Here is a 22,221-nt window from a genome sequence, read left to right as displayed (position 1 = left end):
AACCACCTATGTACCCCCTATCCATTCTTGAACCGAGATAAACACCTTCATTCTTGATTCTTTACTAATATTTCTTGAGCCTTTTGGCCTCCATTAGATGACCAACAGAATCACCACTCTTTCAAGAAGGATTTCTATTAGTTTCTTAACTTTGAAGCTCTTTTTCAATCCCATTTCAACCCTCCCACACCCTTTTCCTATAAAACACTTACCCTCCTTTCCTTTCCCCTTCACTAAACATCACCTTTCCATTGACATTTCTTTTTACCTAGGATGAAAGCTTCCACTATCCGCTCCGCGTTACCATTAATGATGCCTTTTTCTCCAAGAATACTACCAAGAATGAATTGAAGAGGGAAAGAGAATGAAGAAAAGGAGGAATGTTGTTGGAGCCCTCATAAATAAGAAATTTACTCTTTTGGAAAAGGAAATAACAGGTTAAGAGAGTTTTATTCTTTCCCTATTTTTGCAAGAAAGTTTTATCCCATAAAGGCCAAGGGTGAAAACTTAAAAAAGGTTTCCTTTCTACCAATTTATTGCCATCCGAACACTCTCTTAATGACTACTTAGATAATATTTAGCAAAAATCGCAACAAAGAAAAAAGTAACCACCTCTAATGAGCCAAACTGAATCAGCCAAATTATTATGGTAGCTCAGTCAATGTGAATGGCTAATGGAAGGGTGCGAACATATCAGCACAAATGCACTGGATCGCTTGGGTGAGAGTATTACTAAGATGGGTGACCACCTGGTATGTCCTCGGGCGGCACCCCTTTCTACGAAGGGGTTGAGTCTATAGATTAATCAGTAAAAATCTTTGTCCCTCGAAGGTTTAATCCAAGCTTACCTACCTAAAAAAAGATAACTGCCATTGATTGAACCAATGCAATTAACATTATTATCGTATTATTGTGTGTTAACATGGTTGATGCATTTGAATATAATTTCTCTTCAATCGATATGATTTATTAGGTATGGTTGTCCAGCTAAATGATTCTTAATGAAGATTATGCTCGATCTAACATTATTTTTGATATAGTAGCCCTCCCTTTATTCTATGTTTTTTTGTTTTTGGTATGCTTTTTTATGCAATCTTTTTCTACGTGCATTGCTTCCTTACCTTCTCCTTCATTAGTCCAAGTTGGGTTCCATCCTAATTGCCACGAATATTGTTCATCATCACAAGTTCCACCTATTGCCCTTGACCCCACTCTAAGTGGATGATTCTAGCCTTTTCACCAAACATGAAAAAGATGTCTTAAAGATGTCATTGCTTTTTGCATGCCTTAATCTTATAAATGAGATTTTTGTTCAACATCCCACATGAAAACTACTATCACCGTATCACAACCCATCTCAATGGTCCCTATTACCCAACACGCATGCCACGTGTATAGCATGATCATTCTTGATCGTTGAAAAGTAGGAACATGCTAGCACAAATGCACAGGATCCGGATTCTATCGTACCACCTACATGGGGCTTGACGGACGGGCACCATATAATTTCTCCTCTTTTGAAACCGACCTTAGCTCAGCTGGCATAGTGGATGACTATAGATGGATCAAAGAGAGTATCCTTAGGTCACTGGTTCAAATCCGTAGGTCGAATAAGTTTCTTTTGTCCATCAAAAGAAAATAAAAAGGCTACTAATATTGGTACTATGACGTTTTAATAATTGCACAAACTCAATTTGTCTTTTCTTTTTTAATTGGCTTATGACAAATTTTTGGGAATGGTAATAACCTTTGACAGCTATTTAAAAAGAAAAGACAGGGTGAGTTTGTGCAATTATTAAAACATGGTAGTTCCAACATTAGTAGTGAAAAAAGAATGATCATCATACTAGTTTTCACAAGGGAAATGACATGAACACAACCATATTTGATATTTTCGCAAGCTATCTTGTCTTTTAGTATTTAAAGAGCTATCAAAAGGGAGAAAAAACGGCATGCAGATAAAGAATGCAAACTAATACGATTTTTCAGGTACCTCTGGACTTTACGTCAAAACACGTACAAATCTTAAAAAGGTGGAGGAAAAAAAGACTCTATTGCCTTCTCTGATACCATCAGAGCCCAAGAGCCTCTTCGGACTTGTTGCACTAGAGTACACCTTAGTTATAGCACACCTCTATAAGAGAGAGAGAGAGAGAGAGAGAGAGAGAGAGAGAGAGAGATGTTGTTGCTGTTCATAGAGTGGGAAAAATGTTGGTTCGACTAAGTTAGTAAACGATGGTTCAATTAATGGATATAAAGGTTCGAGTGGGAAAAACGTTGGTGGTATATTGAATAACTTTGCCATTTCCAATTGGAGCGACCGATCACCTTAATCAACAATGGTTCGATTAGTGAATATAACGGTTTGAGTGGTAAAAATGCTGGCGATATATTTAATAATGTTGTTATTTATGATTAGGGCAATCGGCCACTTCAATCAACGATGGTTTGATTAGTGGATATAATGGTTACACTGGGAAAAATGTTGGTGGTATATTCAATAATGTTGTTGTTTCTGATAAGGGCGATCAATTAATCAATGATGTCCGATCAGTGGATATAACTGTTGGAGTGGGAAAAACACTGGAGGTAAGTTTAATAACGTTGACGTTTTTGAACTACCGACTGACTATCTATCTTAATCAACTCGGATCAAGTGAAAAAGACGATGCCGGTATACTTAATAACTTTGTCGTTCTTAGTTTAGGATTTTTGTTGGTTGCCAATAGCTGGCCCAAGAACGTTGCCGGTGTAGTGGCCATTCTTAATATTAGGGTGTGTTTGGATCGCAGGTTTCAGAAACAAGAAACAGAATATGATTCTTTTTGCTGAAATTCATGCGTTTGGTTTCAAGCATGGTAACATAATGGGGATACCGACTGGAAATAATCTTGGAATTTTGAGCGTCTTCCGTTATCCGCCCCATGAGATGGTATTCTGATTCCGTTGACACGTCACTCTCCAAAAAAACATAACCTCCAAAAAAAGCACGTTTCTCACCAAATCTCTCTAAAAAAAGCACATCTCTCTCTCTCTCTCTCCCTCTCTCTCTCTCTCTCTCTCTCTCTCTCTCTCTCCGTAAAAGCCAACACTTTGCTTTCCTCTTGGTTAAGAAAACCTCTCATGGCTTCCTTACTCAAATCACCATTACGGCCGCTGAAACCAATTCAGAAATCCAGAAAACCTCATTTCTAATATCCCCTTGGAAATTATCGGATTGGCTTCAAGAAGATGAGACTGAAGATGAACCCTAAATCTTCTTGAAATCCTATCGTTTTCAATTTTAGGTCGAATAACTACATAATATCTAATTCTCTGGTTACTGAGTTTAAACTCTTCGTGCAGATTCTCTGAAACTGAAAAAAAATTGGAAGAAATCTTAGCGGAAGCAGAAGTTTTAGGTCACATTGCAGTTTGTAAACAAGTTCCCAGCATTGTGTTAGAAATTTAGAATTTAAATGGGTCTTCAATCCTTTTGTTATTGAGGGACAATGGATTCATTTTTAAAAGTAGTGCAAGGAACTGTAAATGGGTATTGGATTCATCAAGGATTGACGGTGGTTGCAAGTTGATGTCTATGATTCCCTAATAAATTCCCATGTTTACCCAAACAATAGAATCGAAATTGCCACTCCCTTTGAAGAGGGAATTGGAATGTGATGACAATACCGATTCCTAATTCCTATAATCCAAACGCACTCTTAGGCTCTGTTCACTTGCCTTCTTGAGAAAGGAAAGGAGAAGAAAGTAAGCCAAATTTTCCCGTGATTGGACATGATTTGACATTTTCCGTCGTTCACTTATTTTCTCAGGAAAGCATAATTACACAGGTGGAAAATATAAATAATGACGTGGAAAATGAACTTTCTTGCACTTTCCCTCTAAATTTTCTCACCAAAAAGGTGAGAAAATCACTTTCCTAAGAAAGCCACTTTGCCTGCATACTTTCTTTTTCTTTCCCGGCCAAGTGAACAACGGAATTTTCTCACAAAATGAATTTTCTCACAGTTTCTTTTTCTTTTTTTTTTTCCAGTTTTCCACGTCAGATTCTTTTCATGCTGCTAGAAAACAAATGAATAGAGCCTTGGGATTTCCTTTGGAGGGCTAGGGAATCAATGTATATCAAATGCCACTCAAAAGAGACCGGGCTAGGGAATCAATGTATATCAAATGCCACTCAAAAGAGCCCGAAATAATGAAATATTCAAATATGGACGGAAAAGACACCGAATCCTTTGTGACGTGAATTACGACAGCATACAGCGCTGCTAGGTGTCCCAGTAACTTTTAATTGGATTTGAATTCGACTCCATTTTTCAAAAATAAAAAGACGAAACTACGAAAATGTCCTCTCCTTTTTCCTATTTTCTCCCTGAAACCAAACTCCTCTATTTGCATCGCTGCTGAAATCCCAAGCACGATTTTCTATTTTTAGGGTTTAAGCCAGGAAAGAAATCTTTGATATTTATGATGAAGAATATTTCTAGAGTCTCTTCAATACTTCTCGGCTACAAATTCTAGGGCTTGTGGAATTGTAAGTATTGCAGAGAAGCTGTTCGACTCGTAGGCTTTTGGCTCTCTTCTTTGGATTTTCCAGGTTTTTTTTTTGTTCTAGGGTTTTCGAAATTTTCGGAGAAATAATCTCACTATGTTTTCTGTTTCTCTGCTGAGCTTTTCTAGGTTTTTGTGGGTTTTTTTCTGAGGAAGGGGTTTAGGGTTTAGAATTTCCAGAAAAAAGTAACCATTTCCTGTTTTTGCTGTTCTAGGGTTTCTGAGCATAGTTTACATTCTAGGTAGCTAAATTACTCAACCTTCTCTTGTACACAGGATTGAAATTTCTCCCTTACAATGGCATCGTCTTGGTCTGATTCCACAGCGCAAGCATCCGAATTTCGAGCTGCGACTCGCCCTACTCGTTCTTCTTACATTCCTCCACATCTCAGAAACAAAACTTCTTCATCCATTGATAATGCCCCAGCTCCATCTTACAATGCTCCCTTGCCCGATTTCCCTTTGAACCATTCAGGCAGTAGAGAATTCGGCAATGTGCCTTCGCAGAATTACCCATTGAACCGTTCAAGCAGCAGAGAATTCGGCAATGTACCTTCGCAGAATTACCTGATGAGCCGTTCAAGCAGTAGAGAATTTGGCAGGCCAGGTCGTGGGCGAGGGGACCGGGGTAGGGTTCGAGAGCCGAACCCTTTTGAAATCGCCGATAAATTTGCTGAATTGGAGGTATCAGAGCAGGAGGTTGATGGTGGTGATGGTATCAATTTTGATGCCTATGAAGATATACCTGTTGAAACTAGTGGGACCGATGTGCCTCCGCCTGTAAACACTTTTGCGGAGATTGATTTAGGGGATGATCTTAACATGAACATTCAAAGGTGCAAGTATGTTAAGCCAACGCCAGTTCAACGTCATGCTATACCTATATCTCTTGCTGGAAGAGACCTCATGGCTTGCGCACAGACTGGGTCTGGGAAAACTGCGGCGTTTTGCTTTCCTATAATTTGTGGGATTGTGAGGAACTGTACACCCTATCTGCCACAACGTGGTGCTCGGATAGCATATCCGCTTGCCCTCATTCTCTCCCCGACAAGAGAGCTTTCGTGCCAGGTGAATTTACTGAGCTCCAAATTTGGCTGATGGGTAATATGATTTGATTATGATTTAATGCAAATCTAGAACACCATACATTCTCATAACAGAATAAAGTCAACAAACAGCAAGTAGTATGCCAAAGAAATCAGTTGTGTAACTAAGAAGGAATAATGATGTGCTAGTCTGTCCACAATCGAAAAAAAAGGTATGGTGCGCCATAGGTGATATGGACATCCCCCGCATCTAGGCTAAATAAAAATATTAGTAATCCGAATAATATACTAATAAAAGAAAATAACACATGTCTAATTGTCCAATAGGAAAAAACATAAATCTAGTGGATGCTCATATGACTGAATCACATCATGATTTGACTATTTCCCTCCTATAATTGGTATGCCTTTCTGTGGTTTGTGATTATGTAGATACATGAGGAGGCTAAGAAGTTCGCGTATCGAACGGGTGTCAAGGTAGTTGTTGCATACGGAGGAGCACCAATTCATCAACAGGTGTGGTATTTTTTCTACTTCTTTTCACTGCCTTCTTTCAGCGAACTTATTACTTGTGTATATTACTAACAAGTAGGGGAAAGAAATGCAGTCAGAGATCGAAAAGGTTCTTTGTCCCGAAACTATTGGATGCATTCTACATATATTCAAGTAAACTTGAAAGCTGAGGCTGGCAAATTTTCAAACTATGAATTGAATTGCACCCAGCTTATAACTTTGCATCATATCCTCATTCTCCATTTTGTTGTTTGTTTAGCAGATGAAAATATTTCATTAAAAACAAAAGAGAGAAAAGAACTGAAACAAATTGGGAAAAAAACGATAGCACTACACGGTTGCTTTAATATTGTCGGAGTGCCCCAAACATTCACCCTAATGTTGCCAAGTTTACTAAAGTAGGGGTGTGATTATCATTTTATCAAAAAACTAAGTTCATTCTTGTCATGAAAAAATGGTTATTAATGTGTTGTTGGACACGATGCAGTAGGGGAGTGGGGGCTCTTAGGGACCTTCCTAAAACAGGTGGGTCTTCCTGGCAGCTCTCAATTGGAAATTATGCCATGAATGTTACCTATCTTATGTCTTGGCATTATATGCATGATTGATTGCTCCCATTCAATCTATCTTTGCAGATACTTTCCTATTTTTTTTAATACCACTTTGCAGACATTTTCCTATTAACAGAATTTTTTCTTTGCTTAGCCAGAAAAAATTCAAAAAAGCCTTGGGCGTGAATTCTCTGCAATCTGACTTTTTCCATGCATTGTGATCTATTAAATATTTTTTGAGCGACATTAAGCTTCAGGGTTATATTTTACAAGTTTACATTATTAATTAACATCTCGTAGCTTCAGTGCAGGTATTTTTTCTTTCATCGGGGTATGTAGCATTTCTCATGCGTCTCGAGAGGTTTTTATGCCGTATTTAATAACAAGGAAAACCATATTTTTGGAAAATTCCCTTCTTTAATGTATACATATGGTAACTTGCATGTCAGACAGATGTCAGCATGCTTTATTGATATATCTATACCATTTGTACTGGCAAATCTCGGGAAGACCCCGACGTTATTTAAAACCATTTAAATGCAAATTTTCCATTGACTATTAATTTCCTTATACATGTAAATTTCGTTATTTGCAAATTTTCTGTCTATATAATGGGAAAACATGGGTAAGCTCGTGAGTTTATTCAAAACTTATAAATGTAAGACCACCTTTAACAACCCTTAAAAATGTGATTTTTTTTTTTATCTTTTTTGTATATGCTGGGGAAACATGGATAATTCCTGAGGTTATTTAAACCTTATAACCAGTGTTGCATGGATTCCGATTCGTGTGTTGGGATCCGACATGGATTCGGGAAACCCTCAAAACTAGGATTCGTGGATTCGACAATTTTTATTAAAAAATAAACAAAATAAGAGTTAAAAATTTAAAAATTAACTATATATATATATATATATATATATATATATATATATATATTCATGAACAAAATTTGACGACGAAGTGTCGAGGCATTAGGGTTTTTATTAAGAGAGTAGAAGAAGGGGGGAGGGGGTCGATGTTCAAGGGTGGACGGTCAAGGCACTATGATTTTTATCAGGAGAGGACGTGTTGTGCGTTTAGAGAAAATGTTTAGAGGAAAACACGTCTAAAAGGAAAATATACAGAGCTCGAATTTTAAAAGCGAAATTGATGTGTTGGATTCGTCCAAAAAAAAGAAAAAGGATTAGAGCGAGACTCGGTTACGACAAGAATCTAGGTGTGTCCATGTGAATTCTTGTCCGATTCGCGTGTCGAAATGTGTCAACACGGATTCGGCATGGGGGCAAAGAATCCATGCAACATCGCTTATAACTATAAGATTTCCTTAACCCTTAGATACCTTATAAATGTAATTTTTTATTGACTACCTTATATCTTACATTGTTAAGCTCAGCCCTATTTTTATCTTGTAAAGATGCGGTCATAAAAGATTGCATTTTTTGCATGAATAGTGTTCGTGCATAGTATGTACCATTTGCTTGTACCCTATATTGTAATGGAAAAATTTGGGTGGCCTCGATGGTTAGTTAAAAATTAAAACCTTGTAAATGTAAAGTTACCTTTAGCTATTAAATACCTTATAGATTAATTTTTTTAGCATCTAAATATTTTGTCAATGTAAATCCTCAGTGGTTGTTAAATACGCTATAATGTAGGTTTCTATATAGCTATTTTTTTTTTAATGGTAAAGAATTGAATTAGAAAGAAAAAGAACGGGGGTGGGGGTGATCAGCCTGGCGATTGAGATGATCAATGTACATCCCAAATAGAGAAGAAAACCAAAAAATACAATTGAAACTCCTCATGGGGGAGAAAATCAAACGCTTCCAATACTGCCCCGAAGCTCCCTCCCTTGCTAGCCTATTCGCCTCACTATTCGTCGTTCTCCTGATGTGATGGAAGGCGATAGAGCATCCCTCTATTTGCTCTAAGATATCATCTATCCAATGAGCAGATCTTCAAGGATGTGGGAGAGTCCCCTTCAACCATTTTATCACATTGAAAGAATCCCCTTCCACGATGACCTGATTGAGGATGTTGTGGTCAATCAGCCTTATACCTTGCTGAACGGCTCTAATCTCGTCCCCTTTGGAGTCTGCAAACCCGATGGGGCCTGAAAATGAAATTGTGCTACCTCCATGGTTCCTAAGAAGTCCTCTGCTCTTGTCGGCCCAGGATTTCCCAAGCTAGAACCATCAAAGTTTAGCTTAAAGGAACCTTCCCTAGACGGGACCCATGACTCAACTACTAACTGCGTCCTGCTTAAACAAACTTCCTTCCATAGATCATCCATTGAGACAAATATGAATCTAGGTAGGGCTCTAACCCATGTTATGGTCAGCGCAAGCACCTTGTTGAAGAGGTAGTGAGGAGTCTTCACTAGACCCTTATACACGCTAACATTTATCTCTTTCCATAGCACCCATATCGTAGTGAGCAATGTTACACTCCACAAGATTTTAACACTTTTTTGCCAATTGAGAATACAACAAACAGTCCAGGAGCTTAGAAAGTGTGGATGGAAACACCCATGCTATACCAAATCAACATAGACTTTTTGTCTACACATACCTTGTTGTTCTACAATGCAGGAACAAATGGTCTACTGTTTCTCACGCCTCTCCCATAACGTTTCTTTATAGCTATTTGTTAAAGTATAAAAGATAAATAATGCCTTTCTCCAAAAGCTTAAGCCCTTGGAGAAGTTGGTAAGTTAATATGGTATCAGAGCCAAAGGTCTCGAGTTCAAACCTCCCAGATAGCAAAAATCCACATGCGATGGTCGGCCCAAAGTGGGACCACATGTGCCATGTGTTTGCCAAGTGGGCCACACGTGCAGGGGATTGTTAAAGTATAAAAGATAAATAATGCCTTCTCCAAAAGCTTAAGCCGTTACTATTAACTGTCTTACATATGAAATAATTATATTGATGGGTTTTATGTATTATTATATACTATAATATAATGTCTACGTCAAAATATTCAAAATTTTTAAAAAGAAAAAAGCTTAGCTATAAACAAAGGAAAATGAAAAACCTAACTATCTTACTGTTGGAATCTAAAGGTTTCTTTTTTATCAAACAAATTCCCACAAAAAAAAAAAAAAAGAAGCAAAGAAAGGTGACTCTAGGCACCATGCATGTCACATATGTATGATCGAATCTGTTGAACTAGTCTAGCGTAAGTCTAGCTCTAGCCCATTGTAGCCGATCCCACCATAATTGGATGATACTAGAACCTTGCTCAAATAAAGGTGTATTTAGCGACTCACCAAAAGAAGCTAAACCGTTGATTTTTGTTGGAATTAATCAGCGATGTATATGACCTGGATCATGTTGGTTGCCTTGTGTGGATCCACAAACTCAATGGTCTTGACTCTTGATCACTCATGTAATCTTTCTGCCTATCTGTTCCTGATAAAAATGTAGTTATAAAGTGCATATTTTTTGCATGAATCATGTTCGAGCATAGCTTGTGCTGGTTTCTTGTTTCTTTAATGTTTAAATTTATATAGGCTTAATATGTTTTTTCCCTGCTACCATTCAATAGGAAATAAGATTTTTCTTTGTTGCGCTAGATTCACTTTTATAAACATCATTCAGTCACTTTTTGTGACAGCTGAGATTAAAAAACAAAAAAGTACATGGCTGACATCATCCATCAAAAACCAGTTTGGTTTTGGTGCGATTAACTCCACAATAGAGGTCAGATCATCTGTCATTATTATGTTTTAATCACCATTTTTGACACAATGACATGTCGGGTTTCCAAAGTTGCATGGTTGACTCCTATGTGCATGTCTAAATTACTTAAATAGGCATTCTCTGCTGTTATAAGTTTGCAATAGTTTTGGAAAATGCTGGAAAAGATTCCTCATATTATTGCCTTTCTTCAAATCATTTGAAAATATGCACACCTACACTCTAACCCATTTAAGACATTTTGGGCTTGTACACTAAGCTATGTGAGTCATTTTCGGCTTCCACAAGAATGTTTCCAAAATAAAATAAAATTTCAGCTTCCGCAAGAACATTTCTTGTTTTTCTGACTTGATCCTTTCTATAATGTTAAGGATTCTTTAGAAAAGTACTTTTAAGAACAGAGTATACCGCTGTGTTGTTATAATTTATGCTCAATTCTTGTAAATAGGGTTGATTGTTTTATTCAAATCCTATGGGGAATGATTTAATATCATCTTATTGAAATTATCATTCCTCAATGGTATGATTCACCACATCTTTTAAAAAAAAATGGTATGATTCACCAAAACCAAAAAAATAAAATAAAATTAAAAATTAAAAATCAACTAACTTACTGAATAATGTTTCCTGAATGGCATGATTTACCAAAAAAATAAGAAAAATGATTAACATAGGGTTTTATTGTTGTTATTTCTTTTTTTGTTTCTTGGTTGGATCAAAGGTAATGAGATTCACTTGCAAGCAATATATTAACTGCTAAAACCTGACTTCTTCATGTAATCTCATTATTGCCCGGATTATTACTACACCGGAATTCCATAGGGTCTTACATATTGATTTAGTTTTAATGTTGTACCTTTAGAACATGATCAATTTGGCCATATCTTTTTGTTCTTACTCTTTGTGTTTTTTTTATTATACTAAAAGATCGAAATGACATCCACACCCTTTTTTTGGTAATGACGTTCCTCACTTATGTCACCAGTAAATTGTGATTTCTTATTTTGGCTAAGCTCTGTCCCTTCTTATGTTGACCAAACTCCGTGGTTCCACAGTTACGTGAATTGGAAAGGGGAGTTGACATCCTAGTTGCCACTCCTGGACGTTTAGTGGATTTGATTGAGAGAGCAAGGGTTTCACTTCAGATGATAAAATATTTGGCCTTGGATGAGGCTGATCGGATGTTGGATATGGGCTTCGAGCCTCAGATTCGGAAGATTGTTGAGAGGATGGACATGCCTCAGCCAGGTATAAGGCAGACAATGCTTTTCAGTGCTACCTTTCCAACTGAGATACAGGTTGGTTTATTCTGTACCTTAAAACTGCCTTATCTATGGTTGCAAAAAAATTCTATTTAAAATGACCCTCTTTAGAATATTACTTTCCTAGAAAATATCTCATGTTCTACCGTATTAGGACAAGAACTCGTCCATGTTAAGTCCTAGTCGAGTCAGTGAGTCAATGATTGACCTCACAGGCTTTTTAGTAACTCAGTTGGTTCAAAGGAGTTTTTGATAACCTTGGTAGATCCAAACCAAGTCGAGCCATGGAATTTTAAACAATGGCCTTAACTCTGTCCCATCTAAAGATTGTGGATGTGTCATGATTCAAGATATTTGTCTAATAATTCATTCAATGGGCGTAACCATTGCAAATGCTGTATGCTTTGAAAAGATATTGCAGTATATTAGTGTAATCAACTTCATATTTTCACATGGTTTTTCTTTTCTTTTTTCATTTGCAGAGATTGGCTTCTGATTTTCTTTCGAACTACATCTTTCTGGCCGTTGGAAGGGTTGGTTCGAGTACAGACTTGATTGCCCAGAGAGTTGAATTTGTCCAGGAGACTGATAAAAGAAGTTACCTGATGGATCTTCTTCATGCCCAAAGAGCAAATGGAACTCATGGCAAGGTACTGGCGTTTTGCTACAACTGTTATCCATGGTTTAAAATTTCGGCTGAAATCCGAAATATTTCGGATTTCGGTCGGGACTGACACCGAAATTACCTTGATTCGGTGTTGGTCCTAGATTTCAGCAGAAGTTCTGAAATTTCAGTAATTTCGGCCAAATTTTGGCCAATATTAATTTTAAAAATTTAAAATTCTGGATTTTAGAATTTTTAGCCGAAATTACTGAAATTTCAGCTAAAAATTTTAAATTCTAAAGTTTTTGAAAATTTTATATTTTCTACCGAATTTCGGCCAAAATTTTGGGTTCGGCCTCAGTCTCAGCCGAAACCAAAATTTCAAACCTTGTTGATATATATATATATATATATATATATATATATATATATATATATATATATATACATATAGAGAGAGAGAGAGAGAGAGAGAGAGAGAGAGAGAGAGAGAGAGAGAGAGAGAGAGAGAGAAAAGTGTTCCTGAGCTCTAGCTCAGATAAGCTTATCTGAGCTTGAGCTCAAAACCACATGTGGCCCCACATTTTTGGGTCTTCCATGGATAGGGTGTGTACCAAAAATCAGCCCTATAGGATCATCCTAACCCTGCCATTTGTGGAGGGAAAAAATGGGTAGAAACATGGACACACGGCGTTTGTCCATTTTCCCCTCCACCTTTGATTGGGTTGGGATGATCCTATCGATCTGATTTTTGGTACACACCCTATCCATGGAAGGGCCTACCAAATGAATGCTTTGGATGCCCTAAAAAAGGTGGGGCCACATGTGTTTTTGAGCTAGAGCTCAGATAAGCTTATCTGAGCTCTAGCTCATGAACACTTTCCTCATATATATATGAAGAAAAGGATGGTGAGCTTGAGCGCATCATCCTTATGGTGAGCTTGAGCTCCCAGACACATGGGTCCCACATTTTTGTGGTGATCCAAACCATTCATTTATAAGGCTCTATCATAGATAGGGTGTGTATCAAAGATTAGCTGGCTGGCAAAATGGACGGACACCGTTTGTCCACAAATCTGCCCATTTTTGCCACCCACTTTTGGATTGGTTAGGATGATCCTATGGAGCTGATTTTTGGTACACACCCTATCTATGATACGGCCTTGCAAATGAATGGTTTGGATCACCACAAAAAATGTGGGACCCATATGTTTTGGGAGCTCAAGCTCACCATCCTTTCCCTCTCTCTCTCTCTCTATATATATATATATATATATAGGAAAAGGTTTCTGAGCTCAAGCTCAGCCTGAGCTAGAGCTCAGAAATCACATCTCCCATTGTTGTTTGAGTCATCCAACCCATTAGTTCTATAGGTTATAGTTAGGATTATCGTTATGGTTATGGTTAGGATTACGGGTTATGGTTAGGGTTATGATTTGTGGATGTTTAAAATGGATGGCTGGAAATTATGGTCCTATAGATCGGATGGTTAGGATTATGGTATGGAGCTGGTTCGTTAGGAACAACCTATCTATGTGAGGTAGTATAAAATGAATGGGTTGGATGAGTTAAACTACTATGGGAGATGGTCTATTCTAAGCTCTAGCTCACCCTGAGCTCTAGCTCAGAAACCACGCCCTCATCTCTCTCTCTCTCTCTCTCTATATATATATATATATATATATATATATAGAGAGAGAGAGAGAGAGAGAGAGAGAGAGAGAGAGAGAATAGTGTTCCTGCGCAGCTGCTCAGATAGCTTATCTGAGCAGTTGCTTCAAAAACTCATGTGGCCCACATTTTTGGGGTGATCCAAAGCATTCATTTGAAAGGCCCTTCCATGGATAGGGTGTGTACCAAAAATCATCCCTATAGGATCATCCTAACCCAATCAAAGGTGGAGGGGAAAATGGAAAGACATTGTTTCTGACCATTTTTTCCCTCCACAAATGGCAGGATTTGGATGATCCTAAGGGCTCATTTTTGGTACACACCCTATTCATGGAAGGGCCTTCCAAATGAATGCTTTAGATCACCCAAAAAATATGGGGCCACATGAGTTTTTGAAGCAGCTGCTCAAATAAGCTATCTGAGCAGCTGCGTAGCAACATTTTTCTCATATATATATATATATATGAGGAAAGGATTCCTGCACGTGTGTGCAGGAACAGGGTGGGGGCCCACATTTTTGGGGTCCAAAACATTCATTTGGAAGGCCCTTCCATGGATAGGGTGTGGCCCAAAAATCAGCCCCATTGGATCATCCTAACCCTGCCATTTGTGGAGGGGAAAATGGGCAGAAACATGGACACTCAGTGTCTGTCCATTCCCCCCCACCTTTGATTGGGTTAGGACGAGTCTTGATCCCCACAAATATGTGGCCGTTTCTGCACTTGTACCTACTCACGTTTGGGTTATGGGTTATGGTTAGGGTTATGATTTGTGGAGGTTTAGAATGGATGGCTAGAAATTATGGTGCTATAGGTCGGATGGTTAGGATTATGGTATGGAGCTGGTTTGTTAGGAACATCTTATCTATGTGAGGTAGTATAAAATGAATGGGTTGGATGGATCAAACTACTATGGAGATGGTGTATTCTAAGCTCTAGCTCAGCCTGAGCTAGAGCTCAGAAACCACGCCCTCATATATATATATATATATATATATATATAGAGAGAGAGAGAGAGAGAGAGAGAGAGAGAGAGAGAGAGAGAGAGAGAGTGTAGCTACACGATCGAGAAGCTAACTTAGCTACTCCGTCGGCTTAAAATACAGTGGGGGCCCAAATTGTTTGGGTGATGCAAACCATTCATTTGATAGGCCCTCCAATAGATAGGGTGTGCCCAAAAAATTAGCTCCATAGGATCATCCCAGCCCTATGATTTGTGGAGGCAAAAATGGACGTGTATAAACCTTCACAAATCTGTCCATTTTTGCCTCCAAAGTCTGAAGGGTTGGGATGATCCAATGGATCATCCTAACCCTTCCATTTGTGGAGGGAAAAAATGGGCAGATCTGTGGCAAAATAGTATCTGTCCATTTTCCCCTCCGCTTTTGGATGGGTTAGGATGATCCTAAGGACCTGATTTTTGGTACACACCCTATCCATGTGAGGGCCTTTCAAATGAATGCTTTGGATCACCCATGGGCCCACATGAATTCTGATGCTCGAGCTCAGATAAGCTATATGTGCTCGAGCTCAGAAACACTTTACCATATATATATATATACCATATATATATATATATATGTATGAGAAAAGTGTTCCTGCGTTGCAGCGCAGGGATGTTATCTGCGCTTAAGTGGTTCATACCACCTCCCATTTGTTCGTTTAGCGGCTCCACCTTTGCGGGCCCAGAAAAAGCGACCAATGGGAGGCGCTATAAGCCACAACTACGCAGGGAACTCCCTGCGTTGCAGCACAGAAACACTTCTCTCTCTCTCTCTCTATATATATATATAGAGAGAGAGAGAGAGAGGGATTTTTGCTGATTAGTCCCTAAGAAAAGCTTATTAGCTGAACAATCCTACTTTTAGAAATTCTTGCTAAAAGGTCCCTAAAACTCACGAACTTCGTTTTTCTCCGTTAAAAATTGGGATCATCTATTGTTACACGTCCGCATACATAAAAAAAAGAGAGAGGCATGTACATTTAGAAATGCAAAAAACATCCAAATCGATCGGTCATATTTACACCTCATTTATTTTCAATATGGCATCCTGTTTTAGAAGTGTTTTCTTACTTTTAAATTGGTTTGTAAGAGATTTTTTGAAACTGCATCTCTTTAAATACAAGATGGATTAGTGCTTCTCTTACGAAATGCCTTCTACGTAGGCCCCGTTGGATTGTAGGAATTTTATTGGAAAAGTTCGAAAAGGAAAAAAAATCTAAAATTTCTTATTTCTTACACATAAAAAAAAGATAAGGTAAACCAACCCTATTCAAATTTTCAGTTAGGGACATTCGGTTTATGATGTTATCGCTCTAAATTAGTCGGACATAATTCCTCAATGAAAGAAAAAATCCATAGAAATAATTTTCTATCAGAGATATTTTCTTGCAATCCAATCAAGATAGGAATTTCTTAGCAAAGTTCGAAACAAAAAATATTCCTAAAATTTCTTACTTTATTTATCTATGAAGAAAAGATAACTCAAACCGAGCCTATTTAATTTATTTTAGAGGGGTTTTCAATTTATTTAATTCCTAAAATAATTTTTTTGGTGAAGGTGTTTTGACGAGAATATTGGAAGAGATAATATTGTTGCTTATTTGAGTTTTTTTTCCAAATATATTGGAAGGGAAATAAAAAAACGCTAAAAGTGATTAAATGGGTTGGGGAGTAAATTTGCTATTTTAAAATTTTTAACGGAGAAAATTGAAGTTGGTGAGTTTTAGGGACCTTTTAGCAAATATTTTCTAAAAGTAGGAATGTTCAGCTAATATGCTTTTCTTAGGGACTAATAAGCAATTATTTTGCCATGTAGGGACTAATAAGCAAAAATCCCACATATATATTCATCCTCGTTTGGGTTGATTTATAAAACTCGTCTTTTTGTGTGACAGCAAGCTTTAACATTAGTTTTTGTGGAAACAAAGAGAGGTGCTGATTCATTGGAGCACTGGCTGTGTATGAATGGTTTTCCTGCAACAGCTATCCATGGTGACAGAACACAACCGGTTTGTTGTCACTTTCCCTTCATATTTAGTTTCCTTTATGTTATCACTTATCATAGATTTTGTAAATTAGGACATGAAAGTTCCTCTCAGCATGCAACTTTAATTAGTTAGTGGAGATTCAAAACAACTTATTTCTCCATGTAAAAATGAATTTTACCGCACCTTCTACTCAAAATGTTGTGCTATACTTCGTTCTCATCTCTATCTGCTACCTGTCCTGTCAGTAGCTCGTTTCTCTTCAGCTTTTAATTTAATCAAGTTTTTACAATTTGAACTTCCTCACATCCAAATCTATGTATTTAAAATTTCCATAAAATTAATCACTAGATCAAGTATTATTTTATACAAATGCTTCCTTGGTGCTCATGTTTATTCAATTTATTTCTTATGATAGTTATAGAGTTAATCCTTGTCCCTCTGGAACTAGGGAAATTTTCAGAGACAAATGTAGCTCTATTATCTTCTTTGGCCTTGTTGGTATGAGGGATGCAAGTGAAGTTGAATACAGGGCTGTCCTTAAAGGACTGAAGGTGTTTAAGTCCTCTAACTGTTTCATGTGGATTGAAGAAGACACTTCAAGTGCCATTGCTTCAGCTGCCTGTTGAATGTGTTGCAAATATTTTGTCATCTGTGTTTGGTATAGGTGGACCATAGGGCCCACTTACTTGTAAACATGTCTTATGAAATACTGTTTTTTATTTTTACTAGAAGGGTAAATATGTAAATCTCTTGTTTGCAACTTAAGTTATAAATGTGAGTTCATCTTTTAAGTGAGCGCAGCCCACATGTCTTAAGGGGGCTTTTCCCCTTCACTCATGACAGTTATAAAAGGTTGTCATATGTGGGCTTTCAAACCCTAGGACTCCCCCCCCCCCACACACACACAAAAGTATTATCCTCTCCGCTCTTCCTCTCTATCTCTATCACTTTAGATATTTCCTTCTTCGTTTCTAGTTCCAATTTCCATCAATTAAATGCATTGTATAAGAGGATGTTTGGAGCTGATCTGGAATAGCTACAACTTCTCTGTTCCTTTTTAAGGTTACGATTTGTTCTTGGACGGGGAAAAAGATCTTGATCCTCCATGTTGAAGGCTTATTTGCATAGGCCGTTCGTATGATTGCTCTTATCAGTTGTACTACCTCTCTCACTTCAGATCTGAAATCTTATGGAATGTTGGAGGATGAGCATCTGTTCACAACAAATTTCACATGCAGGAATAAGATAATCACACACATATAATAAATTGGGATCAAATTCCCCTCTTGTGAGAAGAGGTTTTATTACTTTTTGTAGGGATCGTACACTTCCGGTTTTATTTGGCCGTTAATTACATTTCTTGAAGAAAGAAAATACATCTGATTATCCATCAAGAGGTTTCCTATCTAAATATAACTTTTGTTGATTGTCCTCCAGAAAGAGGGATATTTTGAAGATTTGACTTTTCTGAACAGATTCTCTACAATTGATTTTTGAGAAAATGTTATCTTTGTCATCTTCCTCCTGAAGGAGAAAGGTCTTCTCCCTTTAGGGAGTCTCTGGGAAGAGATTCTAAAGGGACCTTTAAAGAGAGATTCTATATAGAGATTTTCCCCCGTCTTTCTTTTTTGTAGCCGTCATCTTTATCATCCTTCTCCTGGAGGAGAAAGGTCTTCTTCCTTTACGGAGTCTCTCGGAAGAGATCCTAAAGAGACCTTTAGAGAGAGATTCTCTAAAAGAATTTTCCTCCGTCTTTCTCTTTGGGAGCCTTCATCTTTATCATCATTCTCCTGCAGGAGAAAGGTCTTCTTCCTTTAGAGAGTCTCTGGGAAGAAATCCTGAAGGGACCTTTATAGAGAGATTCTCTAAAGGGATTTTCCTCCGTCTTTCTTTATGGGAGTTTTCATTTTTATCATCCTTCTCCTGGAGGAGAAAAGTCTTCTCCCTTTAGCAAGTCTCTGGGAAGAGATCCTAAAGAGGCCTTTAGAGAGAGATTCTCTAAAGGGATTTTCCTCCGTTTTTTCTTTTTGGGAGCCTTCATCTTTATCATCATTCTCCTGGAGGAGAAATGTCTTCTCCTTTTAGGGAGTCTCGGGGAAGAGATCCTAAAGGGACCTTTAGAGAGATTCTCTAAAGGGATTTTCCTCCGTCTCTCTTTTTGGGAGCCTTCATCTTTATCATCCTTCTCCTGGAGGAGAAAGGTCTTCTCTCTCAACATAGGTTTTCTCCCTTTAGGGAGTCTCTGGGAAGAGATCCTAAAAGGCCTTTAGAGAGATTCTTTAAAGGGATTTTCTTCCGTCTCTCTTTTTGGGAGCCTTCATCTTTATCATCCTTCTTCTGGAGGAGGATTAGAGAGAGATTCTCTAAAGGGATTTTCCTCCGTCTTTCTTTTTGGGAACCTTCATCTTTATCATCCTTTTTCCTGGAGGAGAAAGGTCTCTCCCTTTAGGGAGCCTCTGGGAAGAGATTCTAAAGGGACCTTTAGGGAGTGATTCTCTAAAGGGATTTTCCTCTTTCTCCCGAACTAGAAAGGTCTTCTTCTTATCTTCTTTCTGGAACCTCTTGGGAGAAGCCTGCAAAGAAAAAAAAGAAAAAAAAAACATTATTCCAGTAATCTCTTCTCACCTTTCTTTCTCCTCCTTGTTTTCTTCACGTAGCTTTTTCTCTTTTGTCGCCCAGATCGATCCCTTTTCTAAAAGATTTTGAGTCTATTTATAGAACTCTCTTGAAGTGGTTAGCAACTGTCACCTCACCCCCTTTTTTCTCAACTTCACGATCCCCACTTCCTTTTTGTGGGGAGTTACGTACTCCCTTTTTTGAAAAGTGAGTGACTCACTTCTTCTTTTGCGAGAGTCATTTTATTTCCTAAAATTTAGGGATTTAACTTTTATGTTTATCCCTTTTTACTTTAGGAGCTAGTGTAATGCATAACCACTCCTTTTCTTTCTCTTCTTATTTTAATAAGGGATTTTACTATTTTGCCCTTGTTGTAAAATTTCGAGTCCGACAGGATCACGTGAAGGTATGTATAAGATTTGTTTTAGATTTATTTTTAATGTTGGATGGCTGTTTGCAGATCTATAGATCTGTATTTATTGGAACGTAAAATGGCTGTTGTTTGAAATGTGGTTGGACTGAATCGACTGATCCTTCTTTATAGGATTAATGTAAATGATTTCAGTTTAGTTGGATTGTTCCTTGAGAGAAATGACCATTTGTCTAGCGTATTTGTGATCAATCAACAATATATTGTTTTGTCCTGGGTGATATACTTCCTATGAGGGCTGTTTGAATCCGATTTTTTTGGCATGTTTTTCTATAGTGTTTAGAGATAATAAAAATGTCTGAAACTACATCATTGAGAGGTTTTGTGATCCATTCAAGTTCAAATTAGACCCAGGGAAGCAGTCTCATGAATGGATTATCTTTTTTTTTAATGGTAAGAATGAATGGATTATCTTGGAGTCCAAAACTCCAAATCACTTTACATTGGATGATTCTAAATATCGTGAATGGTCACAATCTTCTAGAATGTTCATTTGTAATAGATCCAAGTTGGGATACATCAATGATAAGATCATTGAACCAAAGGAAAATGACCCCAACTATGAGAAGTTGGAGTCTGAAGACCTCACAATAATGTTCTGACTGCTACATTCTATGCAACCTAACATCAACGTGGGTCTTCTTTTCTTTGGAACAAAGGAAGTGTGGAATACTATGGCACGCATGCTCCCATCGGTACGACATTGCTTGATTTTATCAATTTCATTAGGATATATAAAATTTCACCCAGAAGAAGATAACAATTGAGGAATATTACTTCACTCAAAACTAAGAGGTGTTTGATCATTACCGACCTATTGTATTAAGCCATAAGACGAAAAAAACTCTGCAATGGAAGATTTTTGAGTTTTTAACATGATTGAATCATGATCTTGAGTTATATAGGATTCAAATTCTTGGAAAGGATTCATTTCCATGACTCGAATCCGTCTACAACTACAGAAGAGGTGAAACTAACAGGAGAGGCAACTCTAAGCTGATTTGGGATACTATAGCCCCACATGAACAATTTGGCTTTTGTTTCCAACTCTGCTCCACGATCCAGTAACGTGATATATAGGATTCAAATTCTTGGAAAGGATTCATTTCCATGACTCGAATCCGTCTACAACTACAGAAGAGGTGAAACTAACAGGAGAGGCAACTTAAGCTGATTTGGGATACTATAGCCCCACATGAACAATTTGGCTTTTGTTTCCAACTCTGCTCCACGATCCAGTAACGTGATATATAGGATTCAAATTCTTGGAAAGGATTCATTTCCATCACTCGAATCCGTCTACAACTACAGAAGAGGTGAAACTAACAGGAGAGGCAACTCTAAGCTGATTTGGGATACTATAGCCCCACATGAACAATTTGGCTTTTGTTTCCAACTCTGCTCCACGATCCAGTAACGTGATGGCCACAGACAAGATAAATTGAACTGTACTTACTGTGAAAAAGGAGACACATCAAGATGTGCTAGGTTCTTAATCCTCATTTAAGTTTTAATCCTCATTTAAGTTTGAGATTTAGGGGATCCAATGCTCATACTGCTACTATAAATGGAGAAAACATAGGGTATGCTGACAAGGGAACCATGGATGCATCACTATAGTTAGTCTCAGGTAATCCATCAGGTGATCCTCGAGATCAAGTCATTGATGATCCCTGTGGGAGCCTTGTTACTCTAGAGACGGCATCAAGCTTCCTATCGATTGTAGAACCATCGTTAAGTATTCATCATGCTTCCGCCCATCACACTTCTTTAGCATCTATGATTTGTAAGAATGATAGCTTTCTCTCATTTACCTCTTGCCCCAATAAAGATAATGTTCAAATCATCGATGGCTCGCAATACCAGAAGGGATCCTCAAACTTTCACCTTCACTGACATTGTCAACTATTCTTCATCTATCATCATGGTCTTCTAATTTGTTATCTCTAAGCAGTCTTACCAGAGAGCTTAACTGCATTGTAACATTTTCCCTTCCTATTGTGTCTTTCAAGACCTGAAAATGAGGATGACTAGTGTTGGTTATGAAAGTGGCGGCATCCATCTCCTGGATCATAATGGACCATCTACTTCTATTGCTCTTCATTATGAATCAGTTACAAATAAAGATCGGGTGATACTATGACATTATCGTCTCACTCATATTTCTTTGCCCAATATGGATATTTTGTTTCCTAGTATTTTTTAGTAGACTATCATTTTATTATGAAGAGAACAGAGAGGGCCGATGGTTGAGGCAAATACAAGAAAATGCCTGCATACGGA

At 37.7% G+C, this 22,221-nt stretch overlaps 1 protein-coding gene across 3 annotated transcripts in view; it reads left to right on the top strand.

The window, feature by feature from the left end:
* Positions 1-22,221, top strand: part of LOC143854723 (DEAD-box ATP-dependent RNA helicase 37-like) — a 92,240-nt gene that overhangs the window by 58,297 nt on the left and 11,722 nt on the right. The window contains exons 1-6 of one of the 3 annotated variants that reach the window (XM_077364842.1): positions 4,199-4,597; positions 4,828-5,619; positions 6,030-6,113; positions 11,421-11,663; positions 12,110-12,277; positions 16,800-16,913. In XM_077364842.1, coding sequence (XP_077220957.1) covers positions 4,849-5,619; positions 6,030-6,113; positions 11,421-11,663; positions 12,110-12,277; positions 16,800-16,913 — 1,380 coding nt within the window. In that variant the 5' untranslated portion in view covers positions 4,199-4,597; positions 4,828-4,848. Of the gene's footprint in view, positions 1-4,198; positions 4,598-4,827; positions 5,620-6,029; positions 6,114-11,420; positions 11,664-12,109; positions 12,278-16,799; positions 16,914-22,221 lie in introns of those variants that run through there. The other 2 variants (XM_077364826.1, XM_077364834.1) reach the window with 2 other exon arrangements.

Source organism: Tasmannia lanceolata, unplaced genomic scaffold (genome assembly GCF_043159265.1).
Source record: "Tasmannia lanceolata isolate RefF3 unplaced genomic scaffold, GAP_Taslan_0.1 ptg000003l, whole genome shotgun sequence".
NCBI classification, from domain to species: Eukaryota; Viridiplantae; Streptophyta; class Magnoliopsida; order Canellales; family Winteraceae; genus Tasmannia; species Tasmannia lanceolata.
The sequence above is the reverse complement of the archived record's forward strand: the minus strand, read 5'-3'. Positions and strand labels throughout refer to the sequence as shown.